At 50.7% G+C, this 22,304-nt stretch overlaps 2 protein-coding genes across 2 annotated transcripts in view; both read left to right on the top strand.

The window, feature by feature from the left end:
* The first annotated feature begins 1,825 nt into the window (after positions 1 to 1,825).
* Sys1 (Sys1 golgi trafficking protein) lies at positions 1,826 to 4,965 on the top strand. Its single transcript, XM_037230011.1, has 3 exons — positions 1,826 to 2,068; positions 3,279 to 3,346; positions 4,664 to 4,965. Exons 1-3 carry the CDS (start codon positions 1,907 to 1,909, stop codon positions 4,902 to 4,904), a joined length of 471 nt encoding a protein of 156 aa, XP_037085906.1. The 5' UTR covers positions 1,826 to 1,906; the 3' UTR covers positions 4,905 to 4,965.
* A 9,790-nt stretch (positions 4,966 to 14,755) lies between these two features.
* The window catches only part of LOC119105940 (uncharacterized), a 33,691-nt gene continuing 26,142 nt past the window's right edge, over positions 14,756 to 22,304 (top strand). The window contains exon 1 of the mRNA XM_037229509.1: positions 14,756 to 15,041. Within this exon, the coding sequence (XP_037085404.1) occupies positions 14,866 to 15,041 (176 nt within the window). The 5' untranslated portion in view covers positions 14,756 to 14,865. The remainder of the gene's footprint in view (positions 15,042 to 22,304) is intronic.

The following is a 22,304-nucleotide window of genomic DNA, read 5'->3' as shown; positions in this document are numbered from 1 at the left end:
GGACAAGGTCAGGACCCGCGATTTGCATTGGTCAGTGCACCCCGAGCCAATGAGGGGCCCCTGTGTCGGCCAGGGGCACACAGCTCCTAGCGGGAGGTCCGGTGTTGACAAGGGCCTCCGAGTTGGTCAGGGAGTGTACGAGGGTGCCTGAAGGTGGACCGATGTGCCCTTCAAGACTTACGATAAACGGGCCGATGGGAAGGCTGAATGGCCGTAAGGGTCGAAAGGCTGCAGGTCATCCAGGCCCGTATGGCTGTGATCTCAAATGTCAGCCAATATGTCTCTTTCGCCAAGTTTAGACCCCTGGGACAGTGCGGGCACCTATTTCGGCCGGAGATTACTATACCGAATAGTTGGCTGGGTGTTGTTCTGAGCCCTGGCGCCCTATTTCTCTAGCAGGAACGAGACCGAGGCCCGCGATTTGCGTTGGTCGGAGTCCCTACAACAGTGAGTGGTCTTTTGACGGTCAGGCTTCCAGAGTGTTCAACAGCGGGTCCTGTGACGGAAGAAGTCCCTGAGTCGGCCAGAGGTGACCCGGGGCCCTTGTGGGGCCCTTCACCCCGTTTTAGGCAAGGGTCTGTTGGCCAAACATGGGTCTCTGTGCCAGTAATTGGATCACCTGCGGTTATCAGAGATCTTGTTGCCCCAGTGAGGGCTCTTGCGCCTATTCCGGGTAAAATGCCCCGGCCAGAAGCCGCCAAAGGGCCTTTTGCGCCAGGGAGAGCATCAATGCAGGATGTACATCTGTGAGGGCCTCCGGAAGAATCCATCAGGCGAACCCGCATCCACGTCGCCAGAATGGCAGCTGGTAGACAACCCGGGCTGGGACGGAATGACCTTTAAGCGATTGCCCGGAAGGGTCGTGAGCACCTAACTTTTCACTAATGCTTGCGCATTTTACATATTACCTTACACATCATGTATACACATTACACGTTTTCAATTAATGTTTACTCAAGTTGCTGGCTTCATTTAGACTTACGGTCAACCTTCACGGCATGCTCAATACCTCTGTAGGGTGTGGACTCCCTCTCGTAGAGGAAGGGAGTCCTCTTGATATTTAACCCTCCCTCTTGCATTAGAAACTGCGCTGCTGTCCGGTATGAAAAGCCCAAATGAGAATTCACTCCGCCTAGAATTGAAGCAAATTGGCATCATCAAGCTACACCGATAGACCATGAAGCCACCCACTTAACATCGGCCGTCGTCGAGATTCGAGCCTGAGCTTACCGCGTGCGAGACCAGCACGCTGAGCATCCATCCACTTGAAATGCGGGCGCAGCCGCCGAAAATTCGCCATCAAAATTTGCCATTAACATATTTCGTGATCGTTTGATGCCTATCACGCGTAGAGCCGACTTTTCGCACGGGATTCTGCATATTTGCACTTGCTTCCCTCTAAGACTGGCGATCCGCGTATGCTTGACACGCACAACCATCTGAAATATTTTTTGATGGTGTATAAGCCCGGTGCGTAGCCACCCTCCATTTTGGAGGGTGTATAAGCCCGGTGCGTAACCGCCCTCCGTTTTGGAGGGTGTATACGCGCAGTCAATAGGTTTCCATATCTTAGCTGTTTGCTTTTGTATGTAAAATTTGCCCTTTGCGTTTTTGGAGTGCTTGACGCAAGGTCAGGTCTCAATACTGCCAACCTCTCACTTACAATTGTGCTGAATCCATTGGCGTACGTTTCAACGCAATCGAAATGCAAATTTTGGAGAACGAGCGCGTCTGCTTCATTGGCTGTTTTTTAGACCATGCGCCGTTTCTGGCGCTCTGCCGACGAGGGGCCAGTTCATTGCTCTCCACGTATCCCTCACGCACTGTCGCGATCTGTGCGTGTTGTATATCATGCGCGGCTGTGCTGTTAATGCGATTCATTTCAGAGGTTGAATATTAGTTGGGTATGGGAGGCCATTTCCGCTATACAAAGTGGGACCCTGTGCTGATAATAAGTCAAATTGTTTGCTTGCAAGCATTGTATTATGTTACGTTGGGCGTCTGCCTTGTTTTCCTTAACATGCTTACTGGCGGCTTACTTTCCCTTGACAGCATTTTCAACTTTGAGGTGAGTCATCAACACATAACCCCATTGTCAAAATTGGCTATGTTTGGTTTTCAAACTTGTTGCCCATCCATGTGCATAACATGTCCTGGAGTTGTGTGTTTTTTTCAGTTTTAGGGATGCTCCAGTGTTACTTGTAAAGCTGATTAATCAAAGTTTCACCATGCATAATTGAAAGCTTGAACCTACCATATCAGTCATAGCTAGAGTGAAGGGTTGAAATTGCATAAAATAGAAACAACTTGGTCAAATCTATTCCAATTGTGCATTTGAGTCTATGAGAAAGTTGTGTGATGCAAGGTTTTGTTACAGTGATTGATACAATGGTTTTGCATCTAATTTTATGATTCTTGGGTAGTGTCAGTAGGTAGTGTTAGCAGGTACTTAAGATTTGTTAACATTCAACCAGCAGTTTTTTATTTGAGTGCTCATAGACCCTGACAATTTGGTTGGATACTTAATGTTCTAAGTCTGAATGGTGTGTCTAACCGTTGCACCATAATCTTACCATTTAATATAACGATGTCCATTTTTTATAGATTAAGTGACTTCAGTCAGTCTTTTTGTCAGTGAAACTTGTGGTAAAATGTGTTTTGGATAATTGTGATTTGACCTCTGCAGCATGATGCCTGCCAGAGCAGCATAGTTTATAAAAGTGTAAGCAGAATAACTACATATGTGCATTAGCAGCTATCTAGGTTGCATATTACATTAATAAGCTGACAATATTCTGGCAAATGGCTCCTGTGTCCTCTCAGTTTATGAGGATTAGTTTGGATAATGATATTTTGTCAAAGTTATTATGTGTTCAAGCTTATACTGTTATGATGTTAAGTCTAGATTCCAAGCTTCACAAGTTGCATGAAATGATGCTGTGTGTGTTGATTCTGTAGATATCTACAAAAAATAGAATAGCCTTTGTATTAGTGTAGCAGTGCACCTTGCAGCTTTCAAGCCTACTATCTCAGGATCAAAAACAATAAGCCTGGCTTTTGAGTAGAGGATTTTAGCCTTTGAAATCCTCATGTGGCTACTAAGCATGCTCCCAAGCATGTATTCTGGCTCAACCAGAGGCTATCTCCCAGGTGGTGTGTTGCATCATCATAATAATATGTTTGTGTTCAGCTGTTGCTACTTAGCAGCATTTAGTGGTTCTTGATAAGTGAAATCACTGCCATTTTTGCATGCTCACCAGGTGTTCCTGTGTTCCCAGGTTCTGAATCTATCTGAGGGCCATGGCAGGGTGGTTGCCATTGCATTTGTGCTGAATGCAGGATTCAGGTAATATTTCACTTAGTTTTGTTACTAGTTTTGCTTCCAACCTGTATATCATCATTTATATATGCTATGCTAATGGCCTATCTCTGCCAAGATGATTGATTACCTCTGCTGTGATAATATCTTATTTCTGCTATGGTGATGGCTTATTTCTTCCATGATAATGGCTCATCTCTGTCATGCTGGCAGTTTGTTTCTGCCATTAATGTCGGACAGTATATGTGATGTGTGGTTTGAAGGGCATATCATGCTTTTGTGGGTGCCAGAGTCATTGCCATGAGACCATATGTGATAATTATAACAATTGTGGCGGGTGTAATAATTGCAGTTGAACTGTGGTATTCCTTGATTCATAGCTGCAAACCAGCAGGACCCCTCGCACAATGGGGGACAAGCAGGGTGATAACAAATACAGATGTTGTCAGAGGTTAGCATGTAGATAGTGCCCAAAACCAAGTGATGGAGTCTCATTCCCTTTGGCAACCAGTACCAATGTCTTGAATCAGTGCATTGGAAAGTTCACCTTCTTCGAAAAAGGACAGGTGCAGGTTCATTGACATAGTATTTGCCTGCCAATGCACAAACAACATCTTGACAAACAGCTGACTGCAAACAAGTCTGCTTAGGCTTGGCCCTCGTAGTTTGCAATGTGGGTTAATTTAACGATGTAAAATTTTCCAACTGCAGCGAAAGTATTTTGAAAACCGCACTTTGGATGTTGATAAAAAGAAACGGGTCTTTGTGCCTGTGTAGTGGTTATGGACCAATATCTCAGCTGTGGCGCGGAGTTTGGTTTTCGAGGTCGGTTGCAGCATTGTTTGATTTTCGAGGTCGGCTTCGGCTAACGTGCTACTGGCTGCCTTACGATCGATTACTGGTATACTCAAGGGAGAGGTAGTTTTTTACCCTTTAGTGAGTTATAAATGGGACGTTCGTCTACGTCGTGCAATTAGTCTCTATCTGCTCTGGTTGCTGAGGTTTGACATCAGTCCTCACCAACGTTCCTAAACGGCGAATCAGTGGTTTGCGTGCGAGTGCGCGTGATGACTACATTGATCGACTGTGGTCAACGTGATGATCCTTCGCCCTCGCTCCGTCAGAATCTGTTAGTCTCGCGCTTCTTCTGGAATCTGTTAGTCGTAGTCCAGTGCCGCTCACTGCCACCATTCTATGCATTCGTTTAGACACTTGCGTGCAACGCAGCTATCCGATCATTCTGCGCCTCACTGCCGCTTAGAAATTGACGCGTGGCGTTGTGTATGCTGTGATCATCCGGCGTTGGCACAGCTCTGCTGACCTGACCCCGTGCCGTGCCGACAGCGCGCTGTCGCTCTGGTGGGTGGTGCAGCGGACCAAGCTGTGCCTCGACTTCTCATGCACCACGCTGGGCTACCACCTGCTCTTCTGCTGGCTGCACGGCGGCCGGGCGCCGAGCAGCGCCGCCTGGTGGCTGGTGCAGCTGGCCTGTCTCAGCCTGGCCTGTGTGTGCGGCGAGTTCCTCTGCATGCGCACCGAGCTGGCCGCCATCCCCGTGAACCTGGGCGGCCGCGCCGACTTGTGACGCCGGGCCCACTGAGCGCGCCGACCGACGGCGACTATCCTGGCGGCGGCGGCGGCCGAGTCCGCCAACGGCGCCGCGGAGCTCGGTGGCGCCCCCTGCTGACTCGGGAGGGGGGAGGGGGGGGGGGGGGGCGCTCTGCCGACGGAGCGGCGCCGACGGCCGCCCCTGGGGTCGGGCTTTGGCTCTGGTACCGCCGTCCTCCGCCGCTGCGGCCGGCGGAGGCCGCGCCATTGGCTGGTGTCGAGACGACCGGACGAGTCGACTCGTGGCAGGGGGAAGGGACTCTGTGACGCTGAGCCCCCTGTTTCGGCGTTGGACTGTCGCCACCGTCAGCGGTGGCCTCCCGCCACTGGGGGCCGGCCTGACTACTTCCCTCGTGTGGATCTTGGCTGCTTCCACGTGATGGTTGACGGCGGGACTTATGAACGGCGTCGATGACTGTGGCCAGCGCTTAAAGACGCGGGTCCTATCGCACGTGCTCGCCACGAGGGATCGGCTCCGGTGGCCGACTACGCTGAAATGTGCTTTATGTTGTGTACCTGATAAGATGAGGCGTGGATGTTCTTCGTCCTGGTTTCTCGCCGCGTAATGCGCGTGTATCGTCATGGCTCGATCACGGATGCCGGCGATGCGTTGAACAATATTTTGACTTCGCGTTGCAAGCCTACTTCGGTTTCACAGATCTGACGCGCCCTTTATTTTGATGGCAGTGAGTCCATTGCACGAATTCATTTTCAACGCTCCTGTGCCGGCAGATTATCTGGTTGTTTGTATAATACGATGCGATTTTTGCCGGTGGCCACTGGCCAGGACATGTTCGGTGCTCCCAAAGTTTGAAATTTTTGAAGTAGGGTTCAGATGACGCCTAGCTATCTGCTTCCGTCACAAGCAGTCAGATTCCCGTGAATGCAAACGGAGACGAACCAAAGCGCATTACAGATCATCCCGGGCGCTGGACATAGGTCGGCAGCAGCGGTCTCTACTTCACATCAGTGGTGCGATCACGAGTCTGCCGCGGCTCACCCCGTGCGTCCGCACGCGCCGGGCCCTTCTGTCACGCGCGTGCGTCGCGTCCCTTACGTCACGTACGGCGACTGGGACAGTTTTAGACCGCGTGGTCGCTCGCTTCTCGCTGACGTAGTATTCATGTATTTATGGACTGTTCTGCATAATCATGCGTTAGTGACGGGTGCCACGTGCTTCGCGTCAGGCAGTGCGAAATGTGCGAGCGTGTGGGGCGCCGCTGGCCGCGGTCGCCTCCCCGCCACGCCTCGCGCAGAGGCGGGCGCGTGGTTCACGGACGCCGCCATCGGCGCTCAGGGCCCACGTCGGGGAGGGGGGATGACGGCTGGTCAGCTCACAACTGACCCCAGCGCCACTCCGACCGGACCCATGAGCGATTTGTATCAGTGCAATCTGTCGTTGAACGGCCCACACCCGCAGGGCTCCCGCGTGGGAAGTCCAGTTTGTAACGCTCGGCCGCCGTTTCTCTGCGTCTTGCATGTCGTACCGAATACACGGATTTGGTTAAGGTCTTGGTACCGCGCCACAGCTGTGGGACGGTCTCGTGTCATGCAGGTGCTTCGGCGCCCTTTGCCTTGGGATTCGCCCGAAAGTGTGGGTTTCCGAGCATGCTGGCGATCCAATCTCATTCACGGATAAGACTTCAGTCGCGGTGTTGCTGCCCACTGCTGTTCCATTCTCGAGGAACAAACATTGGCTTAGTGTGGGGAACTTTGGTTGGGCGCTTTAAAGTGGCCAGCTATGCAGGGCAAGCTACGACTATGCTCACAGGGCCGTCGAGAGCCTGTACAGCGCTTAAAAAGCTCCGTTCTCCTCGCCTGGTCCCGTTTCCACCGCGCCGGATTGGGAGACAAACTCACAGTCTTAAACGGTGCCGACGTGCTCCCGTCTTCGTTCGTCCGACGCTGCCGGACCGCACTCCGGCATAGCGAGTGCAGCCTGACAGTGGTATGGCTAAGGGCATGTTTTCGGAATCATGCCCCCAACCCCAATGAGGTAACGGAGATCTCGAGCCCGAAGGCCTCAGTATATTTTGGTCCTCTACGACGGCTGTAGAAATTCTACCAGCCATCGAGGTATCAAGATGGGGTATCGTGCTCGCAAAGGCCGCGCGAGTAGAGAAGCAGGGCCCCTTTAGAACGACGGGATGGGGGGGGGGGCCTCACGTGAAAGGAGTCCCGTCGCCTCGATTAGGCATTCTGGGCAAAATTCAGGCTACACCACTGGTAGTGGCAACAACCACGTATACACTCAGTAGAATCATATTTCTACGACGTGCACTTAACACGCGCTCGGGTGGGGATCAGATTGACCCCCCAAAGATTTTTCCAAAATGGTTTCCAAACGGCGCGCCGCAGCCGCGCCAAATTTTGCATAGCTGTAGACAATGGAATAGCAGATCGTTTAACATCAAACATTTAGATTTACCTTGCAACGTCGCTGACCTATGGCAGGTCAAAGTCAGGCCATGGTTTCAGCGAAGTCTATTTCCTGGGAATCGTTCAATCTAATGCAACAGCGGAGTGCTAGGCGAAGTGAAGTGCTTTCTTAGGCAACAAAAATATTGAATGAGCAATTAGCGTTGACCTGAGGTTAGGTATAAATATCAGGCCAAGGTCAAAAACCAACTTGTTATTTCTGTAGAGCTTGCTGTATGGGATGGACCCTGGTGCCCATGACCTGATCCTGGTCAACTTGACCCTTCTACCCGAGCGAAGGGTGCCTAGCCGGCCACCCGCGCGAGTGTTAACTAAAATGCCTTCGCACAGCTTTGCTGTGCACACTGAGTACCCCAATTTTCTTCGCACGTGATGTTGATTAGAAAGCAACTCTTAGTAACAGTATAATGTATCGATCCGCATATTGATCACTGACGGCCATTCTGATCTTAATCTGGGTCCGGCTGTCAACCCTTCCGAAGCGGGCCGCTGCTGGTGTCTTCACGTGTTTGCGGTCCACTCGGTAGATGGTCTTACAGTTGCTATAATGCCTTGTAGATGGCAGCAGTGCCGCGGGAGCTGGAGCGGCTGGACGCGCTATCGTGGCGACGACGGATGAGCGTCGAGCGTCATGCGACGGATGAGCGTCGCGAATCTCGGCTCCGCCTACGAGGAGAAGGCGGATGCTGCCTTCCCGCGGGCGCACACCACTGGCTCAGAGCATTTGTGTCGTGCTGCAAGCAGCGACCTGCTGGTTTCCTCACCTTGTTGTCCACGCGCTGGGACAACGGCCTTAACACAATGGCAGTTGATCATTTAAGTGATTCCTGTCATCGCCGAAGCCACATTCTGCTATTGTGATTCGCGGCCATCAAGCAGACGCTTTTTAAACGATTAATTGCCTGCATATGCACTGTATATACCGCACTGCAAGTTAATTTCAATCTTACTTCCCTTGAGGTTGAGTGTCGGTTGAGTAGGTGCCTAAAACACTTCACACTCGAACAAAGGATCCTGCGGCTGTGCAAACTGGCGTGTTTGTATTTGTTCTTCGAATCGAGTGCAGTTCAACATCTATGGCCTGTGTCATGGAAACCTGCTGTTTGCATGAGCAATAACAATTAGAAACAATCATACGGACAAAAAACGGGAAGTCGTAACTGCAAGTGATCGTTTTCAACAATTTAAAACCAGGCACATGAGTGAAGTTCCCGGCTCGAAGCTGGCCGGCGACACGCTATTGGAAACCTCCCAGTAATGCCTCCGAACCATGGCTGCTAAGGGGCGCCGCTCACCGCCCTGGTCATTCACCGGTAACGACGCGGACTTAGACCAACGGTGCCCAACGAACGGACCCCGCCGGGCTCCGGGAATCAGCTGATGGAGGTGGCTGTTGTTCCGCTGGGTCCAGGGTGGGCGCCGGCCCACGCTAGGCCGATGCGAAGCGACGGCGACGGATATTGCAGCTTTTGTGGCCGACCATTTAGGTATCGGGCTTCAGAAGAGACTCACAGACTGCTGCTGCTGCTCACAGACAGACTGCTGCTGCTGCGCTGTTTCGCAATCACTCCTGTGTCATGTGTCGCTGTTTGTGTTGCGTAAGTTCTCAAACTCTCCCAAAGATGCCACGGCCGCCTTGACCTTCGGCAGGTCGCATGACCCGCCCCGCCACTGATATGGGCCGCTGTCTGTAACGCCGGCCCACCGAGCCGCCGCCGCAGCACGGAGGTGACGGACCGCCCGTCACCAGTCGTGACGCCGGCGATTGCGGCGTGTGACGGGATTCGTGACAGTCGCCGGCGGCGGCCGTGACGCGCAGACGGCGGCCGTGACGCGCAGGCGGCGGTCGTGACGGACGCCCAACGACACCCCACACTATGAGACGAGATGCTTTCTGGGAAGCGTGGATGTAGCCCGGCGCTGCATGGTGGTGCACCCCAGGGCGTACAGCCGGGCTTTCTGGTTTCTGCCGCAGATTTGTGATGCAAAATTGCAAGTGATTTTTGTGAGTGCTCTAGATGGGCATCAGTTGGTTATGCGTTTTGGCATGCCTTTTTAGAATAGGAAATGCGAATGCGACGCGCGTCGCCGTGCACCTTTTCATGGAGGGCCAGCGACGACAGACGCCATGCTAACGTTGAGGGGGCATAGCTCTACCGGGGTGCAAATCAGGAGGAACCATAACCCCCTCAATCATCTCTCTCTCTCTCTCTCTCCTCTCTCTCTCTCCTCTCTCTCTCTCTCTCTCTCTCTCTCTCTCTCTCTCTCTCTCTCTCTCTCTCTCTCTCTCTCTCTCTCTCTCTCTCTCTCTCTCTCTCCTCTCTCTCTCTCTCTCTCTCTCTCTCCTCTCTCTCTCTCTCTCTCTCTCTCTCTCTCTCTCTCTCTCTCTCTCTCTCTCTCTCTCTCTCTCTCTCTCTCTCCTCTCTCTCTCTCTCTCTCTCTCTCTCTCTCTCTCTCTCTCTCTCTCTCTCTCTCTCTCTCTCTCTCTCTCTTTCGAAGAAATCGCTGGAGAAGCGACCCACATTTGCGGGTCGTGCATGACCGAGTCGTTTACTGGAATAGCAAACAACGGCGCACTTACGATGCCTTCCTGAGGCATTTCATGTACTGCAGGGAAGCTGTCAGAGACAGCGCTCCCTACTCTCACCCGAAAATACCGATTACGCAAGAATTTACACATAAACCAATTCATGTGGCGCCGTACACCATACCTGCGCAACTTCATGAGAATGCCACAGTGCAGGTGGAGTCAAAACCGTCTATGTCAAAGACGACCGGTAAAGCATGTTGACCGCTTTTACATAAGTTGCTGATCGCAGTGTCTGGCACAACTAAGTGATCTAGTGTACTTCCATTTTTTAAAACCACAATGGGAGTTAGAAAGCAAGTTGTCAGTCTCTAAAAAATGACCCTACGCCTCAGTACCCAACACCTATGTCCGGTATTTATCAGCTTATCAAAGAGTTTGCAAGGGTAGGAATTCAGCGAAATGGCACGGTAGTTGAGGATAACTATACCATCTTTGCCAGCCTTCAGAATAGCCACGACTACCGTTTCCCTCCATTGGACCAGAAGCGTATCAGTCTCCCATATAATTAAATAGCAAGTACCCAGCGAGGCACAGCTGGGGCGCCTCAGCATCTAACTTACGATACCATCTGGTCCTGATGCAACACTCCATGTGCTAGTGCAACACTGCTCTCAACTCTTCCATCACAAATTTGGCACTATATGGCTCGTGGTTTCCCGAGCCAAAGTCCACCGGACGGTACTAACACTGCTCCTTACGCCGGAGAAGCCTTAGATCATGGGGGCCCAGACCCCTCCCCCCCCCCCCCACTCTGACAACGCCCGGCCATTCTCGTCAGCCGCTTGTATTGTGTAGGTAACTGGGGAGCTGCCTATGGTTAGTCACGGGTATAGGAGTGGTTGGGCGTTTCCAAGAGTTGCTTTAGACGCGTCTCCATACCTGCGTCCATTGCTTAAAACGGCTGATACTTGTCGCGTAGTCGCGTCATAAACAGCGCTTAGCCTCGCGTCCAATCCGCATCGACCGAGCTCGAGCTTGCTTGAAAAGAATCGGGTTCTCCGCGGTAGACGATAATTCAACACGTCTAAATGCTTTCTTCCTGCTTGAAATGCCTGTCCCACACTGTTTTAACCACCGAGGCACTGGCATGTGCCGTGGTTTTGAAAACGTCATGAAGATCACCACTATAAGAGTCGTAGATTATATTTATCTGCATTTTTATAACAGACGCGTAATGCGATATCCTCAGCACACCAATTTGCGAAAATGCTTATGCGATGAATAACAAGAGAACCTGAAGCCCTCTACTTAGGGAAAAAGATACCCGAATATGAAACAATTCTCACATAAATTTAACGAACTGTTACGCTGTGGCTTTGATCTTTCCCTATAGCTTTAAACACAGCGATTCTGTTCAAAGGGTACTTTGGCTTTGGAAAACATTGTCTTCGTTGACGCCCATTTCGTGCCAATTTGCGTTTATGAAGCAGGTATACACCAGTGACATATCACCTAATCTGGTGACGCGCGTGTTTCGCCAATGCCCTGGGCCAAATATATTCATTTCTCTGAATCTCTGAATGTTTCCTCCGCGCGCTGTACAAAAGAGGACTCCTTCTTATATCATTCATACCACACCAACATGCAAATGGAATATGCATGTTGGTGTGGTTAGCTCCGCAATCATATCAGGTGGAAGCACTATGCAATATAACGAAACATATTTGGCTCTACTATGCCACGAAATATTTCCGTCCTGAGCAAGTCAGCTTTACCTCACATTAACTCACTACCTAATTTGCCAGATCACCATGAACTCACTCCTGCTATCGTGGCAAGCTTTGAAATGGTTTGCTCACTTAAGTAAACTGATTATTTTGCTATGCTGTCCATTCTGTTTTGTAGGTACACAGTGCCAGCATGGCTCATTGCACCAAAAATAGCGCTGGACGATTACAAATACAATTGAGCCACGTGTGGGGAAATTGGAAATTGTGTAATGGATTTACTAAGATGTTCACGATGTTGCACTCAACATACGATGACTGGTTTGCTCAACTGCGGCGTGATAATTACGATAGGCTCAATCAGCTGGTCAAAGGCAACAGCCATAGGTCGTTTTCTAAAGGGAAAGTCTTATATTTGAAGATATTTAGGCATGCATCAGATGGCATGAAATAAGCTTATTTGTAACCGTTGGTACGCTTTAAAATGCAAGAACGGCTCAAGACAGCACAGTTTCACCATTGGGGAAGCGTGCTTGTCAATACATCGTTATTTCATCGCGTAATAGATTATTTGCATAACGTCATAGAGGGGCTGCTAGACTGGTTGTGCGAAATTCCGATCGCAGCGGAAAGACCAATTTACTTGTACTTCTTCAGCTCCTCGAGAGGTGTCGTGGTATAGGTGCGTTATTGGCAGAACCCAAGTATCGCTATGTACGCGTCTTTTGGCCCTTTCTCGTGGGGCTATTGCATATTTATCCGGATTTTGTGTTGTTTACTTGCATTTACATGTTCGGCTATGACGGCATTCTTAAGTAATTTGATTCCCAGCCTTGCCTCCGTCATGAATGGCATCAGCGTCCAACTTCCCGTACTGTGTAGCGCAAAACGTCCTTCGATTGTAAAACTTGCGCTGCATGCATAACATGGCTTAATTGTCAAATAAACTTCGGGGGTGCCAGAAATCGTGCTAATCTACGCCAGGCACGAATAACTCAACGATTGTGTTCATATTGGTCCTGAGCACCACGTGGCGGATGAGATGGCAGTATTTCCGTGACGTCTGTATGGCATCATGCATGCCTGGGTGATTTTGGGATGGCCTGCACGAAATAGTTAGTAGAGCGGTCCAGCACACTATTTTTAGGTGTGCCATGATGGCCAAAGCACAGCATAATGTTACCTCCATGGTGCAGAATGTCTGCTTTTGTTGATTTTGCAGTTGAACCTGTCCAGTTCTGTCATTTTTTTTTTGCCTGCAGAATTTCACAAAACCGCCAGCAGACTTAATGAAAATAGATATTTGATTGGTACCAGTGAGGTATAAGACGTTAAAAACATATTTTTTATTTAGTTATTTAGTAGCATTAGTTTGCTGTTTGAATGCTATCATTGTTTGATGTTGATGTCGAATAACAAGTTTCGAACAGCTGTTTTTTTCCAACTGTTTCAACATGGGGTGCAGATGTTCCGCTAGTGGTATGCAAGATTTTGTTTAAGTAGTGATCACATGTTAATTGGGACATTGTGAAAATATTATTGAATATCCTACGCGATTTCCAGTCTCTGTAAGCATGACTGAAGGGCAGTGGCAATCACGCACCACAATTTTTAGTGTAATGAGTCATACGACATACTGGACTGGCAAAGAAAAGTGGTTAGAGGGGCAAAATGAGTTCCTTTACTCAATTCAGTAAACTGTTTTTAGGTGTGCCATGATGGCAAGAGCATAGCCTAGTGATGTTTTGAATTGCAACACTCATGTCGCTGAATGTATGCTGTTCGTAATGATTTCACCCGGACCTCCCCAATTTTTCACCTGCAGAGTTTAACAAAAACACAGGGCAGAAGTAAGCATTTCGCATTTTATTGGCGCCAATGGGACTTAAGACTTAAAAAACAAAATATGGTATTAATTTACTGCCTGGAGGCCAATAATGGTTCATGTTGATGTTGAATGACAACCTCTGATTGCTGTATTTGATCGGCCGTTCCAACGTCGAGTACAGATGTTGTTCTGCAACTGCTGTGCAATATTTGAAAAACCAGCCACCGCATTTTGAGTGAAACATTGTGAACATCTTGGTAAACATCTGACACAGTTTCCAGCATCCACATTCGTCTCAAGTGCAAGTGCATCAACCAGCACAACTATTGGTGCATTTAGCCATATTCATCCACTGCCTTACAAAGCAAGGTAGATGAAAGGCAACATCAGTGCACATAATTCAATCCAGCAATCCATGTTTTGCTCTGCTATGATGGTCGCGGCACAACATAATGCTCTTTTAAATTCATATACTCATGTTTTACAGCTTCGGCCGCTTATCGTTGCAGCTGCATTTAGCCTGTTTTTCTCTTCCGTAGTTTGTTTTTTTAATAATGGTGCTTTTGACACCTTTTATTGGTGCCAGTGAGGCACAAAGGGCTTAAAATAAAACATCGCATCTCTTCACTCTGTGCGTGCCATGAATGATTGACAAGGGCGTAGTTTTGCAAAATGAGCTCGCTTTTTAGTATACTTACTTACGAACCTGACATATTGTTACGCGGGGGCGCATACAGGATTTCACAGTTGAGCGGGGGGGGGGGGGGGGGGCACAATCAACAAATGACGACCAACTTAAGCGTACCGCAAGCCGATTTTTCGTCTTTGACATTGATAACATGACGTGAGAAGTGACGTCCCTGTAGTGGGGCGTGAATGATCGACGCGCAAAGTTTGACAACGCCGTCAGCTGCAACAGCAACTGCTGAATTTCCGCAGGAGCTAAACAACGCGCCTGATTGCTGTTTACGCAGTACGGGGACTGCAGTCCATAGCAAAAGGATGGATGCAGGCGGCCCCGGACTTGCACAAACACGATTGGTTGCATAAGTGGTCGAGGGGTTCCTGGCCAGTGGCCTTATCGCTGTCGCAGAAGGCTTTTTCCTGCTCCCATGTCCCTGCAAATAAGTGCTGCGTCGCCAAAGAAGGAAACTCAGCCCGGGGTTCCCCGTCTTTATCAATTCGCAAAGCGCGCTGCCGCCCCACCAATCAGCGGGTGGTCCGGTGGCCGGGCACCAATCAGCGCGCTTGCTCGGCCCCGGCCACCGCACGCCAGCGCTGCTCACTCGCTGCCAGGCGCTGGGTGGTGGTGCGGGGTCGCTCTCGCGCTGCGTGTGAGTGGTGCTCCTGCCGCCGAGACGCGGCGACCGGCGCGCCTCGCTGTCGATGGTGACCGCTGCTCGGACCGACGACCATGGCCGGCCCGCAGGCGGTTGACCTCTGTTGGCTGGTGATCATCTCTGTGACCCTGAATGTGACCGGCGCGTGCAGCTGGCTGCTGGAGGCGGTCAGGGACCGCGCCGACCGCTGCAGGTCCGGGGAGACCGCCGAAGCGGCGCCCCCCGCGCGCGACAGGATCAAGATGTACAGGTAAGGTCACGGCGCCGTACCCGGCAGGCGGATCAGCTGGTATTGAAACAGAGCCGCAACACAGCTCAGGCATCGACGAAAGTAATGACGGTCCTCAGTGTCCATGACAAACCCCGAAGTATTTCCCAAACCAATGATATCACAGCGGCGAGATGCACAGGATGATGAGGGATGACATTTGTGGACAGCTTTCAAGCAATTTTATACTCAACTTTTCCCATTCTCTAGAAGAAACGAGAGAAAAAAACGGGATTCGCCACCGGCGCCAGCGCCGCGCGCCGCCGCGTGCTGGGAGCTATCTGCTGTTCACGATCGTGGACAGCCAATGGCTGCAGCGGATGATGGCATCGGCCTGGACATACGGACATACGCCAGCATAGTGGCCCGTAGCAGATCGGCCGTGTGATAAGCCTCAGGACGCGGACGCGATGCATCTGAGCCTGTCGTGAAGGCGCGCGGACCGGCTGCTGCCGTGGCGTCTGCCGGGCTAAGCTGGGGGGCGGGCCCGGACCAGAGGGCTCAGGGACGGGAGGTGTGGAGCCCGGCGGAGCCAGCCTCCGCCCTCGAGCCGCCGCTGCACTGCCGCAAACAGACGGATCGTGTCGGGTGGGTGTGTTCGATTCTCACTTGTGGATTAGCGCTTTGCTGATGCATGCAAATGTCACGTCCCATCAGGATATGGATGCGGCTTGCTTAATTCTTGGAACATGTTAGGCAGTTGCAAGCTTTTCCTAAGAAGGAGCCGAGCCGCCGACCGAGTGGCCTTAATTGAACTTCGGGAAATCCCTACATCAGCGGGTTTGCATGGACCTAGCGTGACAATGCGAAGCTCCTTTTGGGCTGCTATGTTTGTGATTACAGGTATCACCTCAATTTTCTACTCAACGTGAACCATCACCGTCCTTGAAATATACAGCGCTTTCGTTTTGATCCCGAACCCAATGCTCTTTTTACTCGCGTCTCGAGCGAGGATGGTCAGAAAAGTAAGCACTGTTCAGCAATTTCGCTTCTAAATGACATATACCTGCGAAAGAAGAGCAAACGAATGGCTAAGTGCCCATGAAATATTATGATTATAAATATTAAGCCTCAGCTAGTCAGACCAACCAATGGTCTTCCGAGACAGGCACTCCGCAACGCGCTTGACATTACGAAGTACGCTAATACATGTTCCTGCTGTAGAAATCCTTTTGCGGCAAATTGGATACGCATCCCTGGGACGCAATTCAGCATACCACGCTGTCTGGAAACACGATGCGCATACAAACGGATGCGTGGAGGTTCCGCAAATGCAGGGCCCGGGCGTCAGACGAAAAATTGCCAGAACGGCAAGGAGCACCTAATTTCATGTTGTTTACAACGGCACATTATGACGAAACACCATCGCGTTCCAAGGGAAAGTATAGAGCAATGATTAATGGTTTATAATGCCTGCTAGTCCTGCATGCGTGCATTTGCGCTAGAAGCAAACAGAAGCTTTCGAGCTGCATATTTCATCAAGTGAGCGTGTACACAGCGACTGCAGGCGAACAATTGAGAACGGCCTACAAGTAATGTCTCCATTTGACCCTAAATCACCCGGCAAGTCAGACGAAACAGTGTCTGATCCGAGTTACCCGATATATCCCGATACAAAATCTCGGGCAGTGGAGGGTTGCCAACTGCATCAGATTTGGCGGCGCTCCTATTTTCAGTCTTACCAGCTGTTTCCGAGACCAGACGCGGACGCCGGCAGTGTGGCCGCCCTCGTCCCGTCGGTGTGAGTGACGCTGTTACGGATGGCCGGCCCCCTGTTGTGCAAATAAATAACCATCCAAACACCTTCGGCAGGTTTTTATCTGTATACCCATAACTCTCAAAGTGGGAAATTGGATATCTGGCGTCGACGTCGGCAAACAGCTATTTTGACAGAAAGGTTTCCAGTTCCGTCGTCTTACGTGCCTTAAGTACCGATTGTTTTTAATACCCATGTATGGGTTTCTGTGCATAATAGTATGCGCAAATTGTAAATAAGCCAAAGGCGCCAACCCGGTTGAAAATGGTGAGGTACAGTAACAATTTTCAACCACCTTGTGCCTATGGGGGCATAGCGAGTGAGCCACACTTCTACCTTGCCATCAGCTGAGATGTTTCACCGACGACATCTGCCTGCTGGCATCTGCCAACTCCTCGCTGTCGCAAAATCAAGCCATAGGATCGAAAAAAATGCAGCGGCAACCAATGGCAAGGGCCATTTTTCCTAATTCTACGTCATGTTAACCTCTTGTCTCGTGACCGATGACATCCTGGGGTTGTCAAAATCCTGAGAATCAGAAAGCGACGATGGGGCTATGTGGCATGGAAAATTCCGGGACCTCTAGAGGCACACTGAGGCTCGAAGTCGGTGTTCTGCTCCTATTGTTGGACCCAGTGCTGCCGGTGATGGCTTACCCAGTTGCAATCTCTCCAGTTCTGAAGGGGGAGAGATGAGGTGAGAACAGATATGACGAGATTTGCACGCCGGATGACGAATGGGTTGCCGACCACAGAGACGTAGAGGCTCCAAACAGACAGCGATGGTTGCGAACGTTATGGTGTGTCAGATCAAGCTGCTGCGTTCATTATGAACGGACTCCAAGCTGATATTGACCGAGCTATAGTGGCTGAAAAGAGTGAGGTCCTGGAAGATTACAAGATTCGGCGAGCCAGGGATCGCACGAGAACAGAAATAGCGCGGGAGAACGCTGCAGACATCCTACAGGCTTGTGAGTCAGGTCTCACGAGTCTGTGCTTCGATGGGAGAAATGATAAGGCTTGTACCGCTCGCAATGCGGACACAAAGATTGATGAACAGGTGGTTGTAACCTCTTAACCAGGCGACGCCATATGACACGTGTCATCTCTCGGTCAGGCCGAGCCCTGGACCTACTGAACGAGCACGACTGGGCTGGACTGCGATGGGATGGTGATAACGCTGGGGCCAATGGCTGAGTTTGCCGTTTGCCCGAACTTGTCTCCGAAAATGTTGTCCACTGGTGGATTTGCCAGTTTCATGGTGACAAGCTCAATCTTCGACATGTGTTTTCAAACACGTAGTGGGGGCACCTTCGAGGCACACACGTAGGTGAAACGTCGCAAAAAGCATTAAGGGTCGAAATCCATATCTGGTAAGGGTGGGGGGGGGGGGGGGGGGAGCGAGCGGAGCCACGATCAGGCATTCTCTACAGGCTGACTTGGACCGTGTAGAGCGATTCTCTCGCTCCCCGGACCGCTTACATACGGGTGGGCACGCTCCACCACGCCAGGCAAGCGAAATAATGATCGCTGATCAACTTATATGGAACATATTGTAGAAATGGTAACGCTTGTTGAAAAAGGAGCGCGACGCTATCATCACGCTCACTTTTACGAAGCGCCAGCAGCGCTCAGGGTCATGGTACAGCCGGGATTCGAACCCAGGCCCCCACGTGGAAGTTGAAGGCGCTTACCACTCGGCCTCCACGTCTCCAATAGCCAATGGAAGTGCTACAGATGCGCTTATATTCGTACCTACTTTTGCGATTTATAACACAGCTATCGTTTTTACATAGTTCTAAACCTAGTTTGAAACCATCCTGCAGCGAATGTTACCGACTACACCGGTCCCCTGACACTCGATCCTGGTTTGATCATCCTTGATTCCGTACCTCATATGAAATGTGACGCGCACCTACCGTGCGCTCGCTGCTCAGCGAGCTTCGGCCCGCCGCGTGGACGTGACGTGTGTTGGTGCCCGTCTCGCCCGAGCTCAGTGCCGGCTCCAAGCAGCCGCGGACACCTCCTCAGGATGACTGCCGCGTTCGCGCTGGCTGCTGCGAGCATCAGCTCCCATGTTGACTGCGATTGCTGGGAGCTCACCCCTTCTCGAAACGTGTGATCGTTGCGTGGTGTGTTTGGCCGGTTGGATGCCGCCTCTCGACCGGCTGGATGACGCCTCTCGGGCGGTTGGGCGCCGCCTCTCGACCGGCTGGATGACGCCTCTCGGGCGGTGGACGCCGCCTCTCGGCCGGTTGGATGCCGCCTCTCGGCCAGCAGCGATGTCCGCCGATCGCCGAGCTGCCTGGCTGCCTGCCTGCTGCTTGGCTGCTGCCTGCTGCCTGCTGCCTGGCTGCTGCCTGGCCGGGGCCGCTCCGGTGTACTGACTCACGTGCCGGTGTGGCGGGTCGGCTCTGGCAGCCGCGGCCGGGGCGGCGCGCGATATCGCACTATATCGCGCGGGTTCTCGGGGAAAGCCATGGTGTTCCTTTGAGGAGCAGTAGCTCGAGATCCGCGCGGTCCATGCACTGTGCAGACGTGACATTTGTTGAAAAGGTCGGATAAACTTTCCACATGCACGACTCCATTCGTATGTGAAGGAATGAGATGATTGTTGGTCGTTGCTGGAGTCGTGGGCGAAGCCGTTTCTATGAAGATGGGCATTTCACCTGGTGTGCCTTCTTATAATACATCGATTTTGTGCGAAACATAAGCATGAACAAGATTCGCTGCATTGATAGACACCTGTTCATTGATGGGCATTGATAAGCACCTCTACACAAAGGGGCTTCCGTTACATGGTCACAAGACAAAAGTCGAAATCGGTCACATGCGTCGCTTTCTCCATCTCGTCACTGGTGAAAGGCGCATGTAGTCTTCTCAGTACAAACATACAGCTGAGCTTGACTCAGCACTTCCTGCAACTGTAAACGCGAACTTCTCATAACACATCGTTCATCAGGTGCAGTGCTCCTTTCTTCTGCTGGCAGAGTGGCTTTCGTGATGCCTGGAATCCTCTATAAAATAGCACATCTGCATACCCTGGCTACCGCAGGCTGCATCTATGTTCATTGTGTCTGTGCACCGTAAAAAATCCTTCTCATTCTTGCTGCGAAGCAAATGTCCTGATCCAATCTCCTGCAGCATTCACTTCTCAGAAGTCATGGCTTTTAGCCACAGGCTCGTTCGCCTGCAAATTTCGGACCATCGTACAACCATATTGCATTTTTAGTCCAAACTCCAGCAGTGCTCGCCGTCACCCAGCAGCCTCCAGGATGTCTGTGTCAATAACGACAGCCTTGGCTTTCAATATTTTTGTTCGGGACATCCCGGCACGTCGTGAGAGCCCGAACGCGGCAGCAACACAGGCAATTAGCGGCCTTCTGCCACGACGTGCCGCGGGTATATTGCTCTTTCGGCTGGGAGGGCACGTCAGTGATGTTGTCCGCGGCACCTGGAAAAGATCGCTGCTGTTCGATCTGGCTTTGTCTGCCGTGTCGTCTGCGGGATCATCGCCTGCCGCTGGCTGGACTGCGTGCGTGCGGATCTCCTGGGAATGTGGCTGCACTGCTGGTCTGTGATCTACCGGGGATGGGGCTGCACTGCTGGTCTGTGTTCCACCGGGGATGGGGCTGCACTGCTGGTCTGTGATCGCCTGGGGATGGGGCTGCACTGCTGGTCTGTGATCGCCTGGGAGCGTGGCTGCACTGCTGGACCCTGACCTACTGGCCCCGCATGTCAGGTTACGGATTTGTGCGCCTGGGCGGCGTCACTGTGTGGCCGTCCTGTCTGCTGGTCTGTTACTGGTAGAGATGGTAGAATTGTACGCTATTACGGCGGCATGCATTGCTCGGATTGTGATGCTGTTGGCTAAATATATATATATATATATATATATATATATATATATATATATATATATATATATATGTATGCATATATATATGTATGTATATATATATATATATATATATATATATATATATATATATAGCAGTGGGATAGTTGTCGCAGCTATCATTGGCAGACTGAAAGCATTGGTGCGAGGGTAAGAGGAGAGGGAATCATGCAATACACAAGTGCACACAAGCAAATACACATACAACAGGTATCAGCGAACTCAGCCCGAGCGTGCACTGAATCCACCAGCCGTGCTCACAGTACTCGACGTTTCTGTTCGGTAAATGTTAATTAAATTATTTTCGTGGCGTTGAAGGGGGTGAGCCAGTCTTTACCAAACTCTTGTTTGCTGTGTAAGTTGTGTAGGAGTGACGGCTGTGTGACCGTTAGGTCGTGTGAGTGTGGTGTGTATGGTGAGGTATTGTTGGCAAAGAACAATGTGTCATTGTCAGTCTTGTCGGCTAGGTCGTTGAACATAAGGAGCGGCAGCAGAATCGACTTCTGCGGGCATCCAGTGCGCATTGTCCCAGGGGTGCTCAAATTGCTGCGCACCTTAACCATGTGCTTGCGCGCTGAGAGATAAGATTCAACCAATTTGGGAGGGGCCCCGACAAGCCCCAGCAGTTCTTGCACTTGAGGAGGGGTCCTTATGTCATATGTTGCCAAAGTATTTACTGATGTCCAAGTAGATGACTGCAAATTCATTGCCTGGGCTTAAAGGTGCATAAAGATCGCTAATTAAATATGCAAGCTGGATCTGTGTGTTTTGTGGCGGACTACATCCACATTGTTTCTCAGAAAGCGACCCATTCTCAATTAGGTGTTGGTACATACTGTTAAAGAGAATTCTTTCAAGAGTTTTTGGCACACAAGGAAGTAAAGTGACTGGTCTGTAGGCAGAATCCGAGCTTGACCCTTTTTTAGAAATGAGATAAACCTTTTGCTTCTTTCCAGGTGGAAGGAAAAACGCCTTGGCTTAGTGGTATGGTTAAGTTTTTAGTGGGTAAGGTATCAAAATTTACGGTCATTTTCAATATTTTCATGCGAGATATCCATGGGTGCATGAAATGTTTGGATTAAAAGAGTTGAGTGCGTTCAGCACTTCGTCCCCTGCAATGTTAATGCCATCTAACGTGGGTGGTGGATCCGCGAGGCTGTCTCGGGGACAGGTAGGTCGTCAGTTACGAGATGTCTGGCAAAAAAGTCCTCTGGTAGGATAGCTTTATCTAAGTCTTTTGTCAATGGTATTGCATCTGGTCCTACGAGCGGCGGCACTGTCTTCGATTGTATCCGTCTTATTATTTGCCTAAAAACGCAATGGTACTCGTGTGGGCTTAGCTTTGCATGCAAGAGGGTGTTTACTTGATGTTACGAGTGGTTGTTCTCAAGCCGTTTGTTCATGTGTGTGGTCCGATTTCTGTGTTGTCTTCAGCGGTCCCAGTGGTCATCCATCATCAGTCTTATATCTCTGAGCCAGTCTAAAAAGTCTGTAACTTGTCCTCATCTCTTTCTTCAGTGCAGCATTGATCCAAGGTTTGTCACAGTCTTTCATCATGATGATCTTGGCAGGAACGGCTTTAGCAGCAGCTG

This window comes from Pollicipes pollicipes, unplaced genomic scaffold, assembly GCF_011947565.3.
Source record: "Pollicipes pollicipes isolate AB1234 unplaced genomic scaffold, Ppol_2.1 Scaffold_6138;HRSCAF=7277_pilon_pilon_pilon, whole genome shotgun sequence".
NCBI lineage: Eukaryota > Metazoa > Arthropoda > Thecostraca > Pollicipedomorpha > Pollicipedidae > Pollicipes > Pollicipes pollicipes.
This window is presented reverse-complemented; position numbering and strand designations above follow the sequence as displayed.